This window comes from Halichoeres trimaculatus, unplaced genomic scaffold, assembly GCF_033239565.1.
Source record: "Halichoeres trimaculatus isolate MK-OKI-2021-1 unplaced genomic scaffold, fHalTri1.1 fHalTri1_scaffold_13, whole genome shotgun sequence".
Classification (NCBI taxonomy): Eukaryota; Metazoa; Chordata; class Actinopteri; order Labriformes; family Labridae; genus Halichoeres; species Halichoeres trimaculatus.
The window spans coordinates 13,878,700-13,894,670 of record NW_027437191.1 but is presented as its reverse complement, the minus strand read 5'-3'; the positions used below and the strand labels follow the sequence as shown (position 1 = coordinate 13,894,670).

At 39.9% G+C, this 15,971-nt stretch overlaps 1 protein-coding gene across 1 annotated transcript; it reads left to right on the top strand.

Annotated features, from left to right (window-relative positions):
• Nucleotides 1-881: 881 nt before the first annotated feature.
• Nucleotides 882-10,359, top strand: LOC141802316 (solute carrier family 23 member 1-like). Its single transcript, XM_074685854.1, has 12 exons — nt 882-929; nt 4,104-4,256; nt 4,413-4,570; nt 5,107-5,266; nt 5,850-6,031; nt 6,137-6,257; nt 8,242-8,398; nt 8,548-8,801; nt 8,923-9,087; nt 9,674-9,782; nt 9,897-9,992; nt 10,112-10,359. The coding sequence occupies exons 1-12, from the start codon at nt 882-884 to the stop codon at nt 10,357-10,359; spliced, it is 1,851 nt and encodes a 616-aa protein (XP_074541955.1).
• The last annotated feature ends 5,612 nt before the right edge of the window (nt 10,360-15,971 follow it).

Genomic DNA, 15,971 nt, shown 5'->3' with positions numbered 1-15,971 from the left:
GTGGTCTTACAGACACACTTCCTCCCACACATAAACTAAATCACATAAAATGAAAAGTAATACATTTCCATCTATCTATCTAGATAGCTATGAGCACATGAGTGATTGAGAGTATGTAGAGAAGAGAAACCGAAACTTAAGTAACAATCTCATCACCCAAGTATTGATCAATTCTGATCCCAACGTAGGCATCAATATATCAATATTTTAGATTGATCAGCACACCACTACTCATAACAATATATATATCTATAATTTTTTTTAATGAATGGATTGAAGAGCCGCACACCAAAAGGCAAAGAGCCACACGCGGCTCGAGGGCCTCAGGTTGGCCACCCCTGGACTAGACTTTTTCTGACTTAACTACATCACTCACAAACGCATTGATGGCACTATTTTTATTCTTTCCTGGGCTTGTTTTGGGCCCCTTGTTCTTTTCTCTTAAAGGCAGATAGTGCACTGCAATCTGCAGAGTCTGAGTGTGTAGACTTGTTAATGTTTAAAGGATTATGACCCTGGGTTATATATTTAGATAACCTTTCTTGCTTATTTCTTTAGTAATAATAGATAAAGGTTGCAGATTACAAAAACAGTGACCAATAGTGGCTCTATATGTGAATCACAGGTGAGCTGCGTTCTGAGTCAGCACAACAACAACAACAATAACACTGACAGTTGTAAATTAAACTACATAAATAAAGCAAGGTGTATTCAAAGTGATATTACACCATAACTTAACCACTTCCTCCTCCTCCTTCTTACTGGACTGCTTATCAGCTGGACCTGTCCATCGGACATGAGCTTTGAACGCACGTCTTGTAGGGAATCCACGCCATGAAAAAGTTTGATGTGTGTTTGCGTTAGACCACACTTGAGCTAATATGGCCTCGAGGAAAGATACCACTGGGCTTGATAATCTTGCATTTGATGTAAGTATAATGACTTATTCTTATCTAACGGGCATAGGCAGGAACCGGAAAATGCTTTGGCCGCCGGCCATTCATAATGGTGCCTGAAGGAATGAGGAAGAAATGTTGTAGGGGATAAAGAAGATGTTTTAACCATCACTGCCTAACATTGATTTGTGTGAAATCATGTCATGCTAATGTTTAAAAATGTTAAAAAAGGTGAAGAAAACATCACAACATCACCTTCATTTAATACCCTGTCTTCATGCTTCCTGCTTGACCCTGACTGGGCACATCACAGCACTGCTGATGATTGGATGCTCCTTTACCGTATTGTATCTTTATTATTAGGGATGCACGATATTGGATTTTTGCCGATTTCCGATATGCTGATATATGGAAACCCCTTTTGGCCGATACCGATACCGATAATCACAAGTTTGTTTGTTTTTTTCACTGTAAAGAAAGCTAAGTCTATCCTGTACTGGAATTTATATGTTACTCTTATTGTGACGGTCCCATTTGTTTAAGAAACACACATAAAACAAGACAAAAAAATTTGATTTTACCATAAATAAGAAATGTATTATTTTTTCAAACTCAAGACATTCAGTATTGAAATACAGAAAATTAATTTCTTTAGATCACATGAACTTTAAATGTACAATGCATTTTTAAACATAACCAAGTTGCATTTGATTATTTTAGAGCTACTGTAACAACCTGGTGACAGACACAGAGCTCTGCAGTGCAAATAAATGAAGTGCTACATTTTATTCAAGGAGCTTATTTTTCAGATGGAAAATAATAATAATCCTAACTGAATAGCATCTTATCGGCTGTGCCTATCGGCAGAAATTTTCATATCTGCCGATACCGATAAACGTGTTTTTAAGCTTTTATCAGCTGATACCGATATTGTGCCGATAATATTGTGCATCCCTATTTATTATTATTACATTATGTAATGTATTATTTCATTTAACTCTTATTTCTAATCTTTTTTCTGTGTTTATTTCACAATATGGGCACTGTGGATTTACTTTATTTACTTTTTTTGACAGATTATTGCATGAAACATTACCCTGTCCCTGGTTGGGCATCTAACATTACAGAGTGTCAGGTTTAAGATACTACAACCATCTAAAATACACAAAAGGATCAATGCAAGCAATAAAACCTTAAAAAGCAAACATGGAGACCAGCTAAAGAAATGATACAAGAACAAACAGTTAAACAATAACCCAATTTTTAGATTCACAGATTTCAAACTTCACAGTTACTGTTCACAGACTTGCTTTGAGTAGTGCTGTTAATATTTTAGCTTAAGATGGAAATGCATACCTAAGAGATCTGTTGGCTGTATTTGTCGTTCATGTATGGACTGACTATGGGCTACAACCTCATGACATGCACACTTTGTTGGTACCAAAACTGTTTTCAATAAAGTTTCCTAAAAAAAAAAGTCACCAGACGTGACACTGGTGTAGTCATCAATATCATGTTAATCAGCAATCCATCTGCAAATAAGACCTCAAAAGACCAGGACCAGAGAAGAAGAGAAGATGTGGAGGAAAATCGGGACGAAGACAAGACAAAGGTAATGTGCTGAAGGAATCAGTAATGCATACACTGTGGTTAAACTTAATTGTTTTGGATGGATGTCTGGTTATGAATCTTGATCTAAGTTATTGTTAGTTTTTTCTCCTGTTTGTAGAGATTAAGAAAAAAACACGACTTCTGTACTGTTTTGAAAGGAGGATACGCTATATTATATCTGAGATTAAGCCTTTTCAAAAGTGCATGTTGTTTGTATATATTTCCACTGTTACCACTACGATAAACCTCAAAAGTGTTTACATAAATAATTTGAATGCTCTCAGTACAGTGTGAATGCAGTGAAAAAGGAGTAATGAAGATGATTGTTTATAAGCGTATGAGCTGTGAACATTTGTTTGCACTGATTCTTCAGTCTGTCAACACTAAGGTGTTAATGCTGTTTACTCCAACTGGCAGAAGTTTGCCTGACGTGTTTTTTTTTACTTTTTATTTTCCAAAGAATTAGTCATGACTTCTGTCGTAAAACAAAATTATTCTGAGCAGATATTGATTTGATTTCTTTGTCTGAACATTGGAATCAATGAGTCCAGACTGATGCAATGATATGAACAGTTTTTAGTTACATCAATATCCACAAAGTTGAAGAATATCTTTTAATTAGTTTAGCTGTTGACAATGTCATTGCCTGTAATGCAGCTAGGGTGTTATTAAAAATGATTAAATATGATACTTGCCATCTTTTATTTTTCAGAGAACCTTTTTTTGTTGAAACTATTTAGTAAAATATCCATTTTTTCACCCCTGCTTTTTCACCTTCTCTCAACAGATGCACTTTTTTGACTGATTAAAATCAGCTTGTTATCCCTGGGATGTCTGTGACCCCTTCTGCTTCATCCACTTCTGCACAGCTAAATGATGCTGTATCAGGTATTTATGGATCTTTGTGCGTCTGCACTGGACTATTTTTAATTCTGATAGATTATGTTTCCTTCATTTGCACTTCTATTCGCTTATTTTTAATTCTTTTTATTGTATGATAAATATGTATTATTGCCATTGAAATTATTATTTTTTTTGTCAAAAATGTATCTATTATTTTGAAATAAAGAAATCTGTCGAGCATAAATGTGTTTGCCATTTTTCTATAAGTGAGAAAATTGTGGTTGGCTGTGCAATATGAGGGGTACCCACTGAAAATTTTGCCAGGGGAACCAAACTGGTTGGCATTTTAAGTTTTCAAAACTTGCTTAAAAAAAACAAAGTCAAGCATAACAAACAAAAAAGGCAAGGGTCTTGAAAACATAAAGTAATTCAGATTGACATTTCCCAAAGTTGTGTGTTCTATGAAAGCAAATATAACACGGGAAACTTTTTGGTTGGACTGTCAAAACCATATGTCGTTGGGTTGAAGTTTTGTAATGTTTAACTTTCCACGTTTGCCATTTTTACTCTGACACAATAACTTCAGTACACTCTTTATGATGTCTCTAGTGTAATGTATTTTTTAGTACAGGCAAAAATCCTGGGATGTTTAGAATAACGTACAGCCATAAAAAAAACTTAGAACAGTTGTCTCCAACTCTTATCTATGTGTTTAAGCCTGTTTTCACATATGCATGTTTTATGGTGCAACAGATTGGGGAACAAGTCAATGATCAACCCAGAAAAAAGAAGGGAAAGGGGAAAACAAAAGGGAGCAGCTTTGAAGAAGATGAGGACAGAAACAAACCCATCTACAGTGTGACTCAAGTCCCACCATGGTACCTCAGTATTTTTCTGGCCATTCAGGTGGGTGAAAGTCCCCCATTGCATCATTCTGGTGAAAGAAAATGTCCCACTAAATATGGTCTAGACTGATTTTGCATTTATGTGTTTCTGTGTTTATTAGGGCATCACCTCTGCAATCAATTTATTTCTGTTTAACACTATTGCTCTTCTGCGCAGCATTACCTGACAGCATTCGGAAGTATCATCGCCATCCCTCTCATTCTCGCGGAGGGACTGTGTCTGCAGCATGACAGCCTGACTCAGAGTCGCCTCATTAACACCATCTTCTTCGTCTCTGGCCTTTGCACCCTGATGCAGGTCACCTTCGGTGTCAGGTCAGAGTGACAGTGCTGGTTAAATGCATCCTTAACAATTCTGTAGAGAGAGATTGGCAAGACAGTTAAGACTAACTTACAGAAGTTTGAAGGTGAGAGGTTGATAGGGGCAACCTTACTACTTTAAATCAGCAAATCTAGGGAACTGCAGACTCATGTTTATTGTTGAATGAGACAAACATAGCTGATATTGATAAGTTGATTGATATTAAAGCACCTGCAGAATAGAAAAAAAGCTACCAGGCTCACTTTTGGATTTAGCTTTGGTTAGTAGTTACAGACATGACAAAGTATGCGGTTCTTTTTTACCTGCTAAATATTAGCATTTAAACATTGTCAGTGTAGGCACGCATGGAAACAATATGTGTAGAAGTCACAAAAATCTCCATCAAATGTAAGCTACCCTTGCATACTTTTTCTTTTGCAGTGTTACTTTTCAGTTAATGTGCAACCCTTAAGCTGCTTCGTTTTTGCTTTGTCATTTAACAATGCATCTTATTGAAGGAGTATTGTTTCTCTTCATGTCTCTCATGCAGGCTGCCTATCCTACAGGGTGGTACATTTGCTTTGGTAACCCCTGCTATAGCCCTGTTGTCTTTGCCAGAGTGGGAATGCCCAGCATGGACCCAGAATGCATCTCTGGTCAACACCTCTTCACCTGTGTTTATAGAAGTGTGGCAGACCCGTATGAGAACAGTGAGTTAAGGAAAACACCTACAACTTTTGATGAAGCAGGCTGTTTCAGAACTTTTGAACAAAAGACAGTTTGATTTAACATCTTTGGAACAAAGTGCGTGGTATAATGGCAACATGATCCATGGTACATAAGCATTTAGATGCAGTACCACAGCACATGGGTACATGACTGATATGTGCGGTGGAGGAGTAACGCTGTATGAGTATCACAGTACATGGCACATGGTGTAGGAATCCTGTAGCTTTGTAGCACTGTGGTATCAGTACTATATAGGACAGTGTGTTCTAACAAGAAATAGACTCTATTATTTACATGCTGTAAAAGCCTGGGCATAGACTCATGACACCAAAATGTGAACCTCTACCCTTAATGTAATTTCAGGGTTAAATGATGGCTAGTTGGGTGAAGATGAGATAAAGATGAGTTTTTTTTTTTTAAAAGGAAACCTGTGAAGCCTCTTTTCATTGTAGTTGATGTGGTCTTTGTTGTGGGCACTCACTAATGGTTTAGTATATTAGCCAGGCTGTGAAGGAGTAGTTACATTATTGCCAGTGGTTTCAGATATTGTCTTTCTGGTTGCAGTTGCAGGGCTCTATCATGGTGGCCTCCCTGCTCCAGATCCTGGTGGGTTTCTCTGGCCTCATTGGCCTCCTCATGCGCTTCATTGGCCCCTTAACCATTGCCCCCACGATCTCTCTCATCGGCCTGTCACTGTACGACTCAGCTGGAACTAAGCTTGGCAGTCACTGGGGCATCTCTGCCATGTGAGTTAGCTCCTTCTTCAAAGGGGATGGTGTTATTATTGATCATCATGCATCATGTTATCAGTTTTAATTCAGCATGCTAAGGGCAGGTCTTTATACACACAGGACCACGGCTTTGATCATTCTGTTCTCCCAGTACCTCCGTCGTGTACCGATTCCTGTACCTGCGTACAACAAAGCCAGAAAACTGCACGTCTCAAAGATCTTCATCTTCCAGTCCATACCTGTAAGTTCTTTGTCATTCTTTGTATCCTCCTTTAAAAATGACGCATGTTGTTTTTGGTGAGGAATCATACACTAGTGGTCCAAACTTTTAGAACACCCCAATTTTTCCGACTTTAAGGTTAATTCAAACTGAAAAATAATGTACATTTGATAAACATGCAAAAAGGCCCTTTGACAACTCAAAACTGTTTTGCAGCAATGGAGCGTGATCAAGCCTTGAAATTTGGTGCCACCAATTCCTACTGGTGTCCCAAGTTTTATTGATTCTTTCCAACCCCCTCTGTCTGTATACAGTAGAAATAGTGCTGGAATACTTTGTGGTACCATGTGCTTGTGAAGATTTTGAACAGTATTGCACGGCACTAATAGTGTAATGCTTTAAAAAATGAGCGGGAAAAGACACTTAATAATGAAAGAGAGACAGAGCATCAGAAAATTTCAAGAATAGGTCTTTCAAAGAAAGTTAAGGCGAAGCCAGTGAGTACAGCTTCCTTCACCATCAGGAGTCGCTCAGAAACTGGAGGAAACTTTGGAAGAAAGATGGCTGACAGAACCAAAGCTGGAACATAATCAGAAGATGAGTTTCTTAAGGAGTCTTAGCGATGCCATTCTTAAGGAATGGCATCGCTAAGACATCAGGAAAAGAAAAAGACTGGGCTATTAAATGCTGCCAATGGACTACTGAAGGTGGGAAGAAGGAGCTATGGACTATAGAATCAAAATTTGAAATCTCTGGTTCATCATGGTGGATTTTTGTACGCCTTCAAGTAGAAAAAGGACAGTGTGTTACATCAAATATAAACACAGAGGAGGAAGAATGATGGTCTTGGGCTGTTTTGCTTGATTCAGGGTCTGTGACTTGTACAGACTGGGCGGCACCCTGAACCAAAACTACTACAGCATTCTGCAGCACCATGAAGTACCCTCTGGTATATGTGCCTTGCAGTGGTGGCTGGTGGATCAATAAAGCTTCCGGATCAGTCCAGAACAAATAACTGTAAAACTGAGAAGATGCTCTGGTGGAGGGTTATACTTCAAGATTGGTGACTGGCTCATTTCACTGTCAATCAAAAAGAGATTTGGCCTCAGACAGATCATCCAATCATCATGCAGAAGCCCAGCGTCCAGGCCAGCCCACTGCCTCATAGACCCCCAGAGACGCTCAGCGTCCGATGGGCGGGACAAAGCCCAGCATAAATACAATGAGTCCAGTTTCCACAGTGGAACAACCCACTCTAAGCTTCCCCGCTGAAGTCAGAAGACGCTCAGCATCTGACTGTGTTAAAGCGCTGAGACTCTGCGGGGATGAATGAGAAGGAGATCGAGCCAGTTAATGGGGATTGGTAGATGATTCTGAACATTAGATGAAGGAATTCTAGTGCATATTTAGTCAATATAATGTAAACACAGCAGTACATATCACCACTTTTTGGGGGGACATTTTAGGGGAAGCTGAGCTTCCCTTGCAGTCTTAGAGCAATCGCCACTGGTACCTTGTTGGCAAAAAGTTCATCCTACAGCAAGATAATGAGCCAAAACACAAGACCAAACTACACCACAACTACTTTAAGTATAAAGAACAAGACAGAAAGCCTGAAAAGATGGAGCGGCCAGCACAGTCTCCTGACTTGAACCCTGTGGAGCTGGTTTGGGATGAACTTGGCAGAGCAGTGAAAGCAAAGAAATGCTGAATATTTAGAGGAACTTCTGCTGGAACAGAGTTGGAAAAACTTTCTGAGGAATATTTGATGTCCACAGTAGAAAAGATGCCATGAGTGTGTCCAGCTGTGCCAAAGGTGTCTACTTGGATGAGTCAAAAGTTTAGAAAACATTTGGGTTTATAAAGTGATTCCATCATTTACTTTCAATGTCACTAAAAAAACATAAAAAATGGGGTGTTCTTCAATTTTTAACACACAGTGTGGGTTTTTAACATCTTTTTTCAAGAGATGTTGAGCTTGATACTAATATCAGGTATTGAATAGATTCTGCTGGGCATTTTGGTGTCATGGTTAGTCTGCTACCTGCTCACCATCTATGATGTCCTACCATCGGATCCAGACGTTTACGGCCACCTAGCTCGCACTGACGTGAAAGGGAATGTGGTGTCAGAGGCTCCATGGTTCTCAGTTCCTTATCCTGGTAAGTTTGTGAGAATACCACCAACCTTTGTTCTAACTTTATTGTATTGCCTTGTTTATTACTGATTCGTCAGTCATCTCATTTTTAGGTAAATGTACTCTTGGCTAAATATGTACTTCATGCAGTGAAGACAATTGACCTCTCTGCAGGTCAGTGGGGTGTTCCCACTGTGAGCCTGGCAGGTGTGATGGGCATCATGGCTGGTATAATATGCTCCATGGCAGAGTCAGTGGGGGACTACCACGCATGTGCTAAGCTTTCAGGGGCCCCTCCTCCCCCTAAGCACGCTATCAGCCGGGGCATTGGTGTTGAAGGACTTGGCTGTTTGTTGGCCGGGGCCTTCGGCTCGGGGAACGGCACCACCTCATTCAGTGAGAATGTGGCAGCTTTGGGTATCACCAAGGTAGGATTCTTACTTTTATACTGACATCCAGGACAGATGGTTGGCATTAGCTCACTGAGTTCAAGACAGAGAAAGCAAATGAACACATCATTCATTTTTCCAACTGTTTGTGTAACACCAGGTGGGAAGCCGGATGGTCATTCTTCTTAGTGGCGTTTTCATGATTTTGATGGGGATGCTGGGTAAAATTGGAGCCATCTTTGCAACCATCCCAACTCCTGTGATTGGAGGCATGCTCCTGATCATGTTTGGAGTCATATCTGCAGCAGGAATATCTAATCTGCAGGTAAACAACAGCATTGAAGCTATAAGGGTCTTGATTTTCCTTGTAATTCTCCACCTTTTGAGCAGAACAGATTTAAAGTTTAAACCCACATGCTTCATATAAGACAAAAGAATAGAGTCCAAAACAAGAAAACAAACAAGGGGAACAGAAAATGACTATATACCTAGACAAGAATTAACAAACCGTGGAAAGATGCTAGGCTGTATAATAACCCATAGCTCCTAGCGCTTTCACTTAACCAAGAACATAGACCTCACAGGAAAAATGTGAGACCATTAACTGGTCCAACGCAGACTAATCAAAACTAACCAAACCCAGTGATCTCAAACATGTTGATGGATATCTGCCTAGAGGAAAAGATAGTTAATAATACCAACAAATATATTTTCACTGAGGTTGTGTCACAAGCAGGTGTAAGTCCTAGAGAAAGAGGGAAGTCCCTGTTAAACCTGCTCCTTCAAACCACATTTTCAGAACAGACTGAAAGAGGCCTCCCATAACACCTTGATCACTTGGCTATTGCTCATGCTTCCGCCTTCTTGCTGCTTTTCAGGGTTTTACTGATAAACTGTATCTCATGTATCAGTCCACAGATATGAACTCCTCCAGAAACATATTTGTTTTTGGGTTTTCCATTTTCACTGCACTTGTTGTCCCCAACTGGGTCATGAAGAATCCTGATTTCTTCAAAACAGGTGTGTTCTTCAAGGAAAGTCTGTGGTTGGATTGAAAGTGATGCTTTTTAGTTCAGATGTATTCTCATGATGCTTGACTAATATCTTCTCTTTAACCCTTGCTTTGTCACTCAGGAGTGAAGGAGTTGGACCAAGTTATCAACATATTGTTGTCCACTCATATGTTTGTTGGAGGGTTTCTTGGCTTTTTCCTGGATAACACAGTTCCAGGTAGGCTGAAGTGGAAGATTGTGAATGAATCACTACAGCTCCCCTGCTCTCTGATAATATATGATCACTAATGGGCCCTGCTCACCTCTAATATACCTATGTATGTGTTATTTTCCCAGGGACCAAACGTGAGCGTGGCCTCTTCGCCTCTGATGAATCTGATCTTAAGGGCCTATCTGAAACTGATGAGGTGTATGACCTGCCCTTTGGCATAACCTCTTGTCTCTCGTCTCAGTCTTGGGTCCGTTTTGTCCCTTTCTGCCCACAGAAGAGAAACAGGACTCAGTGCAATTCAGAAGAAAAACGGACTTCATTTAATGAGCAGCCGCAAAAATGCGCTGATGTCACTGAAGAATGTGCTTTTTAAAGTCTGGACTTGGGTTGAATTGATGAATGATGATGTGAACATTTTGCCCCCAAAGTCATGCTACAGTTTTTTTTTCTTAAATCAAACAAAGAGCTCTTATTCAGTTGAAAGCTATCAACATATTGTCCCATCTCATGATCTTTATTATTGATCACTGGCTACCTTCCAGTCAAAGCTCCTTTTTCTGTCTCTATATCTTCTTAACACACATTTTAAGCGCAGACCTGTGGTGGTGATGACTTGTGGGGAAAATCTTGCTGTGAAACAACATTCCACTCCTTTTACTGCTTGTTAATATTACAAATATGAACATGGTGATACTTTCTAAGTGTCCTCTGAAAGAAGTTACCTCATCTGCTATTGATACAGCCACTAAGAGCTGGCATCTGTCTGGAGTTTGATTTATAGGGGACCATAATTTGATAAGCTTAAACCAGTAGTGAGTGGTGTGAGTCGTTAAGCACAAATACATAACTTATTTATCCCATGTTGTATTAATGCAAGTGATTTATAGCATACAACAGAACAAAAAGGTTTTATATGAAGTGTTAAATAAAACATCACCCTGCCTCTTTTAATGATTAATTTCATTTTATACATAACACAAATCTTCACCATCAAACAGAAATAAAAATACCTGAGTGTGATCTTTTGATCTGAATGTCTATCAACATCCATTACAGAGGATCTACTGAGCAATCAAAGTGTTACTACGTCCCAGTGATTCTCAGAATTTTTCCAATAACTGAGCACCGGGGTCACACACATGCTGACAGAAAACAGGAATAATGCGTTCCTCTTCATTCTCCTCTTTCAAAGGAAATTAAATTTAGCCTGTGGATAAATCTGTTATCACTCTCTATCTTCACACTGATGGAGGCAGCTGCTTTAAAAACCCACAGCAGCAGCAATAGCAGAGACCCTCAAGCTGTTATTGTGTTTCCTCCTACAAAAGCAAACAGAGATAACAGACCCTCTCGATCTTTCTCTGAGGCTCCATCTTTGTCTTCATCTGTATTCATTTCCTCTGTCTCACACACCCTGAAAGGCAGGTGGGATAAGGTATAACGCTCTGATCTGTGGAGTCATCAGTTTTCCCTCAGGCCTGAGCACACCGCTGGTCAGTGATCTGCCGTGCACTTCTGTGCTGTTGCAACATAATCTGCACTAGTAAATATATTACTTTTCCCCTTGAATGTCTTCTTTTCACCTCATTCAGATCACATCACAGAATATTAAGATTTGTGAGATGATCTTCTGGGAGGGGATTCTGCACAGTTATTCTCAAAAGGGTTTTATGTAACTCTGTGCAAGATATCTGCATTTCAACAGGAAACCATCATAACTCAGCACCTCTGCTCATCAGGGAAAGCTTTGAATCCACTCGAACCACATATGTAGATTTTTTTCTGTCTGAGGCTTCAACCTAGAGGAATAGCTTTAATCTTTCTTTTTGAAATCTATGTTATATCATCTCTGCTCCCAGCTTTTGGGCTTTTTATTAGATATTTTTAGCCTTTGGAAGCCTTTAAGTGCCAAGTTTATCTTTAATTTTGGCACAAATTGAGTAAAGAGAGCAGCTGAGTGACAGACAGAGAAATAAAAGAGACAGGGAAGAAAGGAGTGTGTGTGTTTTGACCAGTAGATGGGGATCACACTGCAGGCAAGTGAAAGAAACTGCTCTACACAGACAAGTCCCATAAACATCATTCAATAAATGAACACATGGGTGAGTATAATTCTCCTGACGTCGCTTTACGATACACACATTCAGTCATATGACTGAGTTTATTTGACATTTAATCTATATACTGCAGTGCTTTCAGATTACCTCCCACCTTGTGAGTGAGGAATTCAACTCATATACGTTTTTTTTTCACCTCCTGTAAATGTATTAAAGCATCATTTTAGAAAAGTAAACTTTTTTATTTAATTCAAAACACCCTAAGGATGATGGAAGAACAATATCTCCCCATTGGTGCATGACTATAAAATCTTTACTGTGCCAAAAGTGAGATGCTCAAACATCTGTTTATGTTCTGTTTCAGAAAAGATACGCGTCCGATCTGATGTATTCATTTAACATTTTAATAACACTGGCACACTTTCCGGAGAAACAAATTTATTATGATTTAGCAAAAGGGACTGAACACTATGGGTGTATGAAACTTTGATGGGGTTTTTACAGCTTACATAATATAATAACTTTGGTACTCTATTAAAATATAAGGCTGTTGAAGCCTCGGGCTGTTTTGGTGTGCAATGAGGAGTATATCTTCTCATTTCTTTTCATCGTTCACAGAGGTGGATATACTTCATACTTCATTGCTCGGAAATCCTGGCTGAATCACCTCTCAGGCTGAAGAAAATCTGACTCATAATCCCCACCTGACAGAGGAAACTCAGACACGGATTTCACATTAATCCAAACACTTTAACCAACCTTCATATCAGAGCTGCTGACACCTTATTAGGAAGCCATTCTCTTCTTTGAATCCCTCCATTTGAGCTTATGTTTCCATAAACCAAGTGGCTTCCTCAAATCAACACCTTGACCAAGAATGACAACAAAAGCCCAATATCTATTCAGAAAACTCCACTTAAACGTTGACGTAGGGGGCAACACTCTTATTTCCAATTTTTCTACATCCAATAATATTGGAATTACACTGGGCTCTAAAGTTTCATTTAGCAATGTGACGCATGACACAAGCAAAAGTTTTGACAGAAGGGAAAACCTTTGTGCTACAAGTTATTTGGCTGTAGGCGCTGTCATTAAGTACTAAAAAATTTTTTTCCCATGTAGGATAATGTAGCCATAACAAACCACAATTAATCGCTGCAAAAATATTGTTCAACCTTCAACAACATTCAATGATTAGTGCTAAATTTTCACTAAGAGCTGGGTCTGAAATCTTCTGACTTTGCTACCCCCTGAGGAAAAAGAGGAGAAGGCTCAGCTTTAGTGATTAAGTGTCCCCTGAAAAGATGAGTATTTAGACATCTCTTAAAAGTAGAAGGGGACTCTGCGGATTGTATAGAGTCAGGTAATTCATTCCACCATTCAGGCACAACAGAGGAGAAGAGTCTGGCTAGAGATTCAGAGCCGCTGGGCTGGGAGCACCAGGCGTCTTTCACAAGCAGAGTGTAGAGGGCCAGAAGGGGTGTAGACCTGGTAGAAAGGAGACGTTCTTGGCAATGTTTTGTAAGCCAGAGGAAGATCTTTGGATTTGATATGAGCTGCCACTGGAAGCCAGTAAGAAAAAGATTAACAGCAGGGTGACGTGCTGTTTTGGGCTGGACTTCTGGATCATCTGTAGAGGTTTGAACGTAAACACAGGGAGGCCTGCTAGGAGGGAAGCTAAGTAGTCAGTGCACTGAAAGTAGTATATCAAATTTCCAATGTGCAACATTACATGCTAGAGACGATTTTTTTCCCAAAGGCACACCAAACTCAGCACAGCAATTTAGTTCTGTCTCCATCTGAAATACAAGATGTTGCATCTGTAACTCCATCTCTCCATCTCTTTCGTTGCTAGGCGCTGCCCAAGTAGCTGCCTGTTGCAGCAGCTCTCTCGTCTTTGTCCATTTCTTGTCATTTTTTTCGTCTTTTTTTTCGTAATCTTTGTATTTGGAGTGGAACATCACTTTGTATGGTTCATATGTTGGCCACGGACACCAAACTTTTTGTAACTTTGGGGATATTTTTTACTACTTTTCTCCTGTGTTTGTCTGGAGATCCTACATGTAACCATGGCTGCATTGTTTACATGTGAAATTAGCTGTTAGCAGCCTGTAGCATGTCAATGCTAACTAGTGTAGGGCTTGATGATTTCCCTCGAACTGAGGAGGAGGAGGTGAGGACGACGTGCTGGTTCTCGGATGTGAGCTGGGAGGTGACGACGTGGACCTGTCCTTCCATCCATCGTTGTTGGGAACGTGGGATCTAGCTCCGGGGGATGGACGAGCTAGCCGTGCTAACCCAGCGGCATCATGCTGTTCACAACATCGGACGCCGGCCCCACATTGGAGGAGCTTCGCCTGCTGTGAGCAGACAGGATCCAGGAGACAGAGACTGAATAGACTGCTGGGGAGGATCAGTCCTGGACCCTGTGGAGGTGGAGACTGGCTTGGCTGGAGAGTGGTGGACAAGTGGTGGACAAGCTGTCGTCATCTAATTTCTTATGGACCTTTTTGCACTTTCTATACTCTTTCTTACTTTTGTTTTCTTAAATGCTGCGGTGACTCCTGAATTTCCCCTCTGGGATATATAAAGTATTTTCTATTTCTATTTCTATTTCTATTTCTATCTTCACCTGTCTTATCAGTGTTGTGTAACTGAGATATATTTAATGTATGCACCTGGATAAGTCAAATCTGTGAGCTTCTGATGCCAATACACAGGTGTAAAGCTAATATCTGGCGTTTCCCAAGCAGAAACCTCTGGTCTAGGAATATGAGAGTGTGAAAGTGTAAAATCTTCCGTTCCTTAGGTGTCTGCTTGAGGCTGGCTCTGGATGTACTGTAAACCACATACACACCAAGCCAAAAAAAAGCCGTTTTCATAGCAGAAATCAACATGTTTACAGCCTGGTACAAAAAAAAAAGTCTCCCGTCTGAAAAGCTAATTTCTCTAATGGTTTATACTGTATGGTGGGGGTGTGAACTTTTTTTAACTTGGCAGTTTAGAAGAAATTAAGACTGCGAGATTGCCCAATCAGATGCAGAGCTCAGCTGATTGACAGCTGTTAGCATGGAGGCTAAAAGCCAGCCTCAATTCCAATATGGCCCTTGTCGATAATTTGCTCCAAACCTTTGCTTTAGAAACAGGCGGGTAACCTCACAGAGACCACGTCCATTTATTTTACACTCTATGGCAATAACTTTATGAACCTATGACTGATTCATACGACATAGATAGTTACTGTTTTTTTTTTGTCTCCTGGTGGTATGTAAGTTCTAATTCTTATTTTTTTGCACTAGCCTCATACAACATTTTTTTTATATTAGCTTGTTACAATAACAGGCACTTGTCATAGGCCTGTACAGAAAGCTACACATGTAAATGACAGAGCTGAGCTGTGACTGGTAAAAATGATATGTAATGAGAGCACTGAGTGCTGAGAAACAGCCTAAAATATTAATAGAGCTGCAGTCTCTCTTCACTCATCGGGATTTCTGTCTGTTTCCTTTTCTTCTTTCATCAAGCCCTCGTCTCCCTCTTGCTCTCCCTCACTTTTTAAAAAAAATTCAACCTTTTTTTCTGCATTAATTCACTGTGGAGGGCACCAGAGCAGCAAGGCAGGAAGTGAGCCCTCAAACGTTTTTTTTTTATATATACTTAAACCAATCACAGCAGAAAACTATCAGCATTTTCACAAATAATTTGGTTTCTCATCCTGAGACCACACTGAAGAAAGCTCCTTTTCTTTGTTCACCGACAAAACATAGCAGGAAGTGAAAACAGTCTACTCTAAGGAACAGTTCATCCCAAAATGAAACTCCCTTTTCCCATTGTGCCTGTTAGTAATCTGCATGGTCTGCCATGAAAAATGTCATAGTGTGTTATATCCATTTAACACTAGAGGGAGCTACAGGCCATACTTTGGTTT

What these genes read in the sequence shown, in the direction of transcription:
- LOC141802316 (XM_074685854.1), top strand. Translation starts at nt 882, where the DNA reads ATGGCCTCGAGGAAAGATACCACTGGGCTTGATAATCTTGCATTTGAT. An exon ending in GTATTTTTCTGGCCATTCAG is followed by an intron (nt 4,257 to 4,412) that starts GTGGGTGAAAGT and finishes TCTTCTGCGCAG; the next exon opens with CATTACCTGACAGCATTCGG. An exon ending in GGCAGACCCGTATGAGAACA is followed by an intron (nt 5,267 to 5,849) that starts GTGAGTTAAGGA and finishes TTCTGGTTGCAG; the next exon opens with TTGCAGGGCTCTATCATGGT.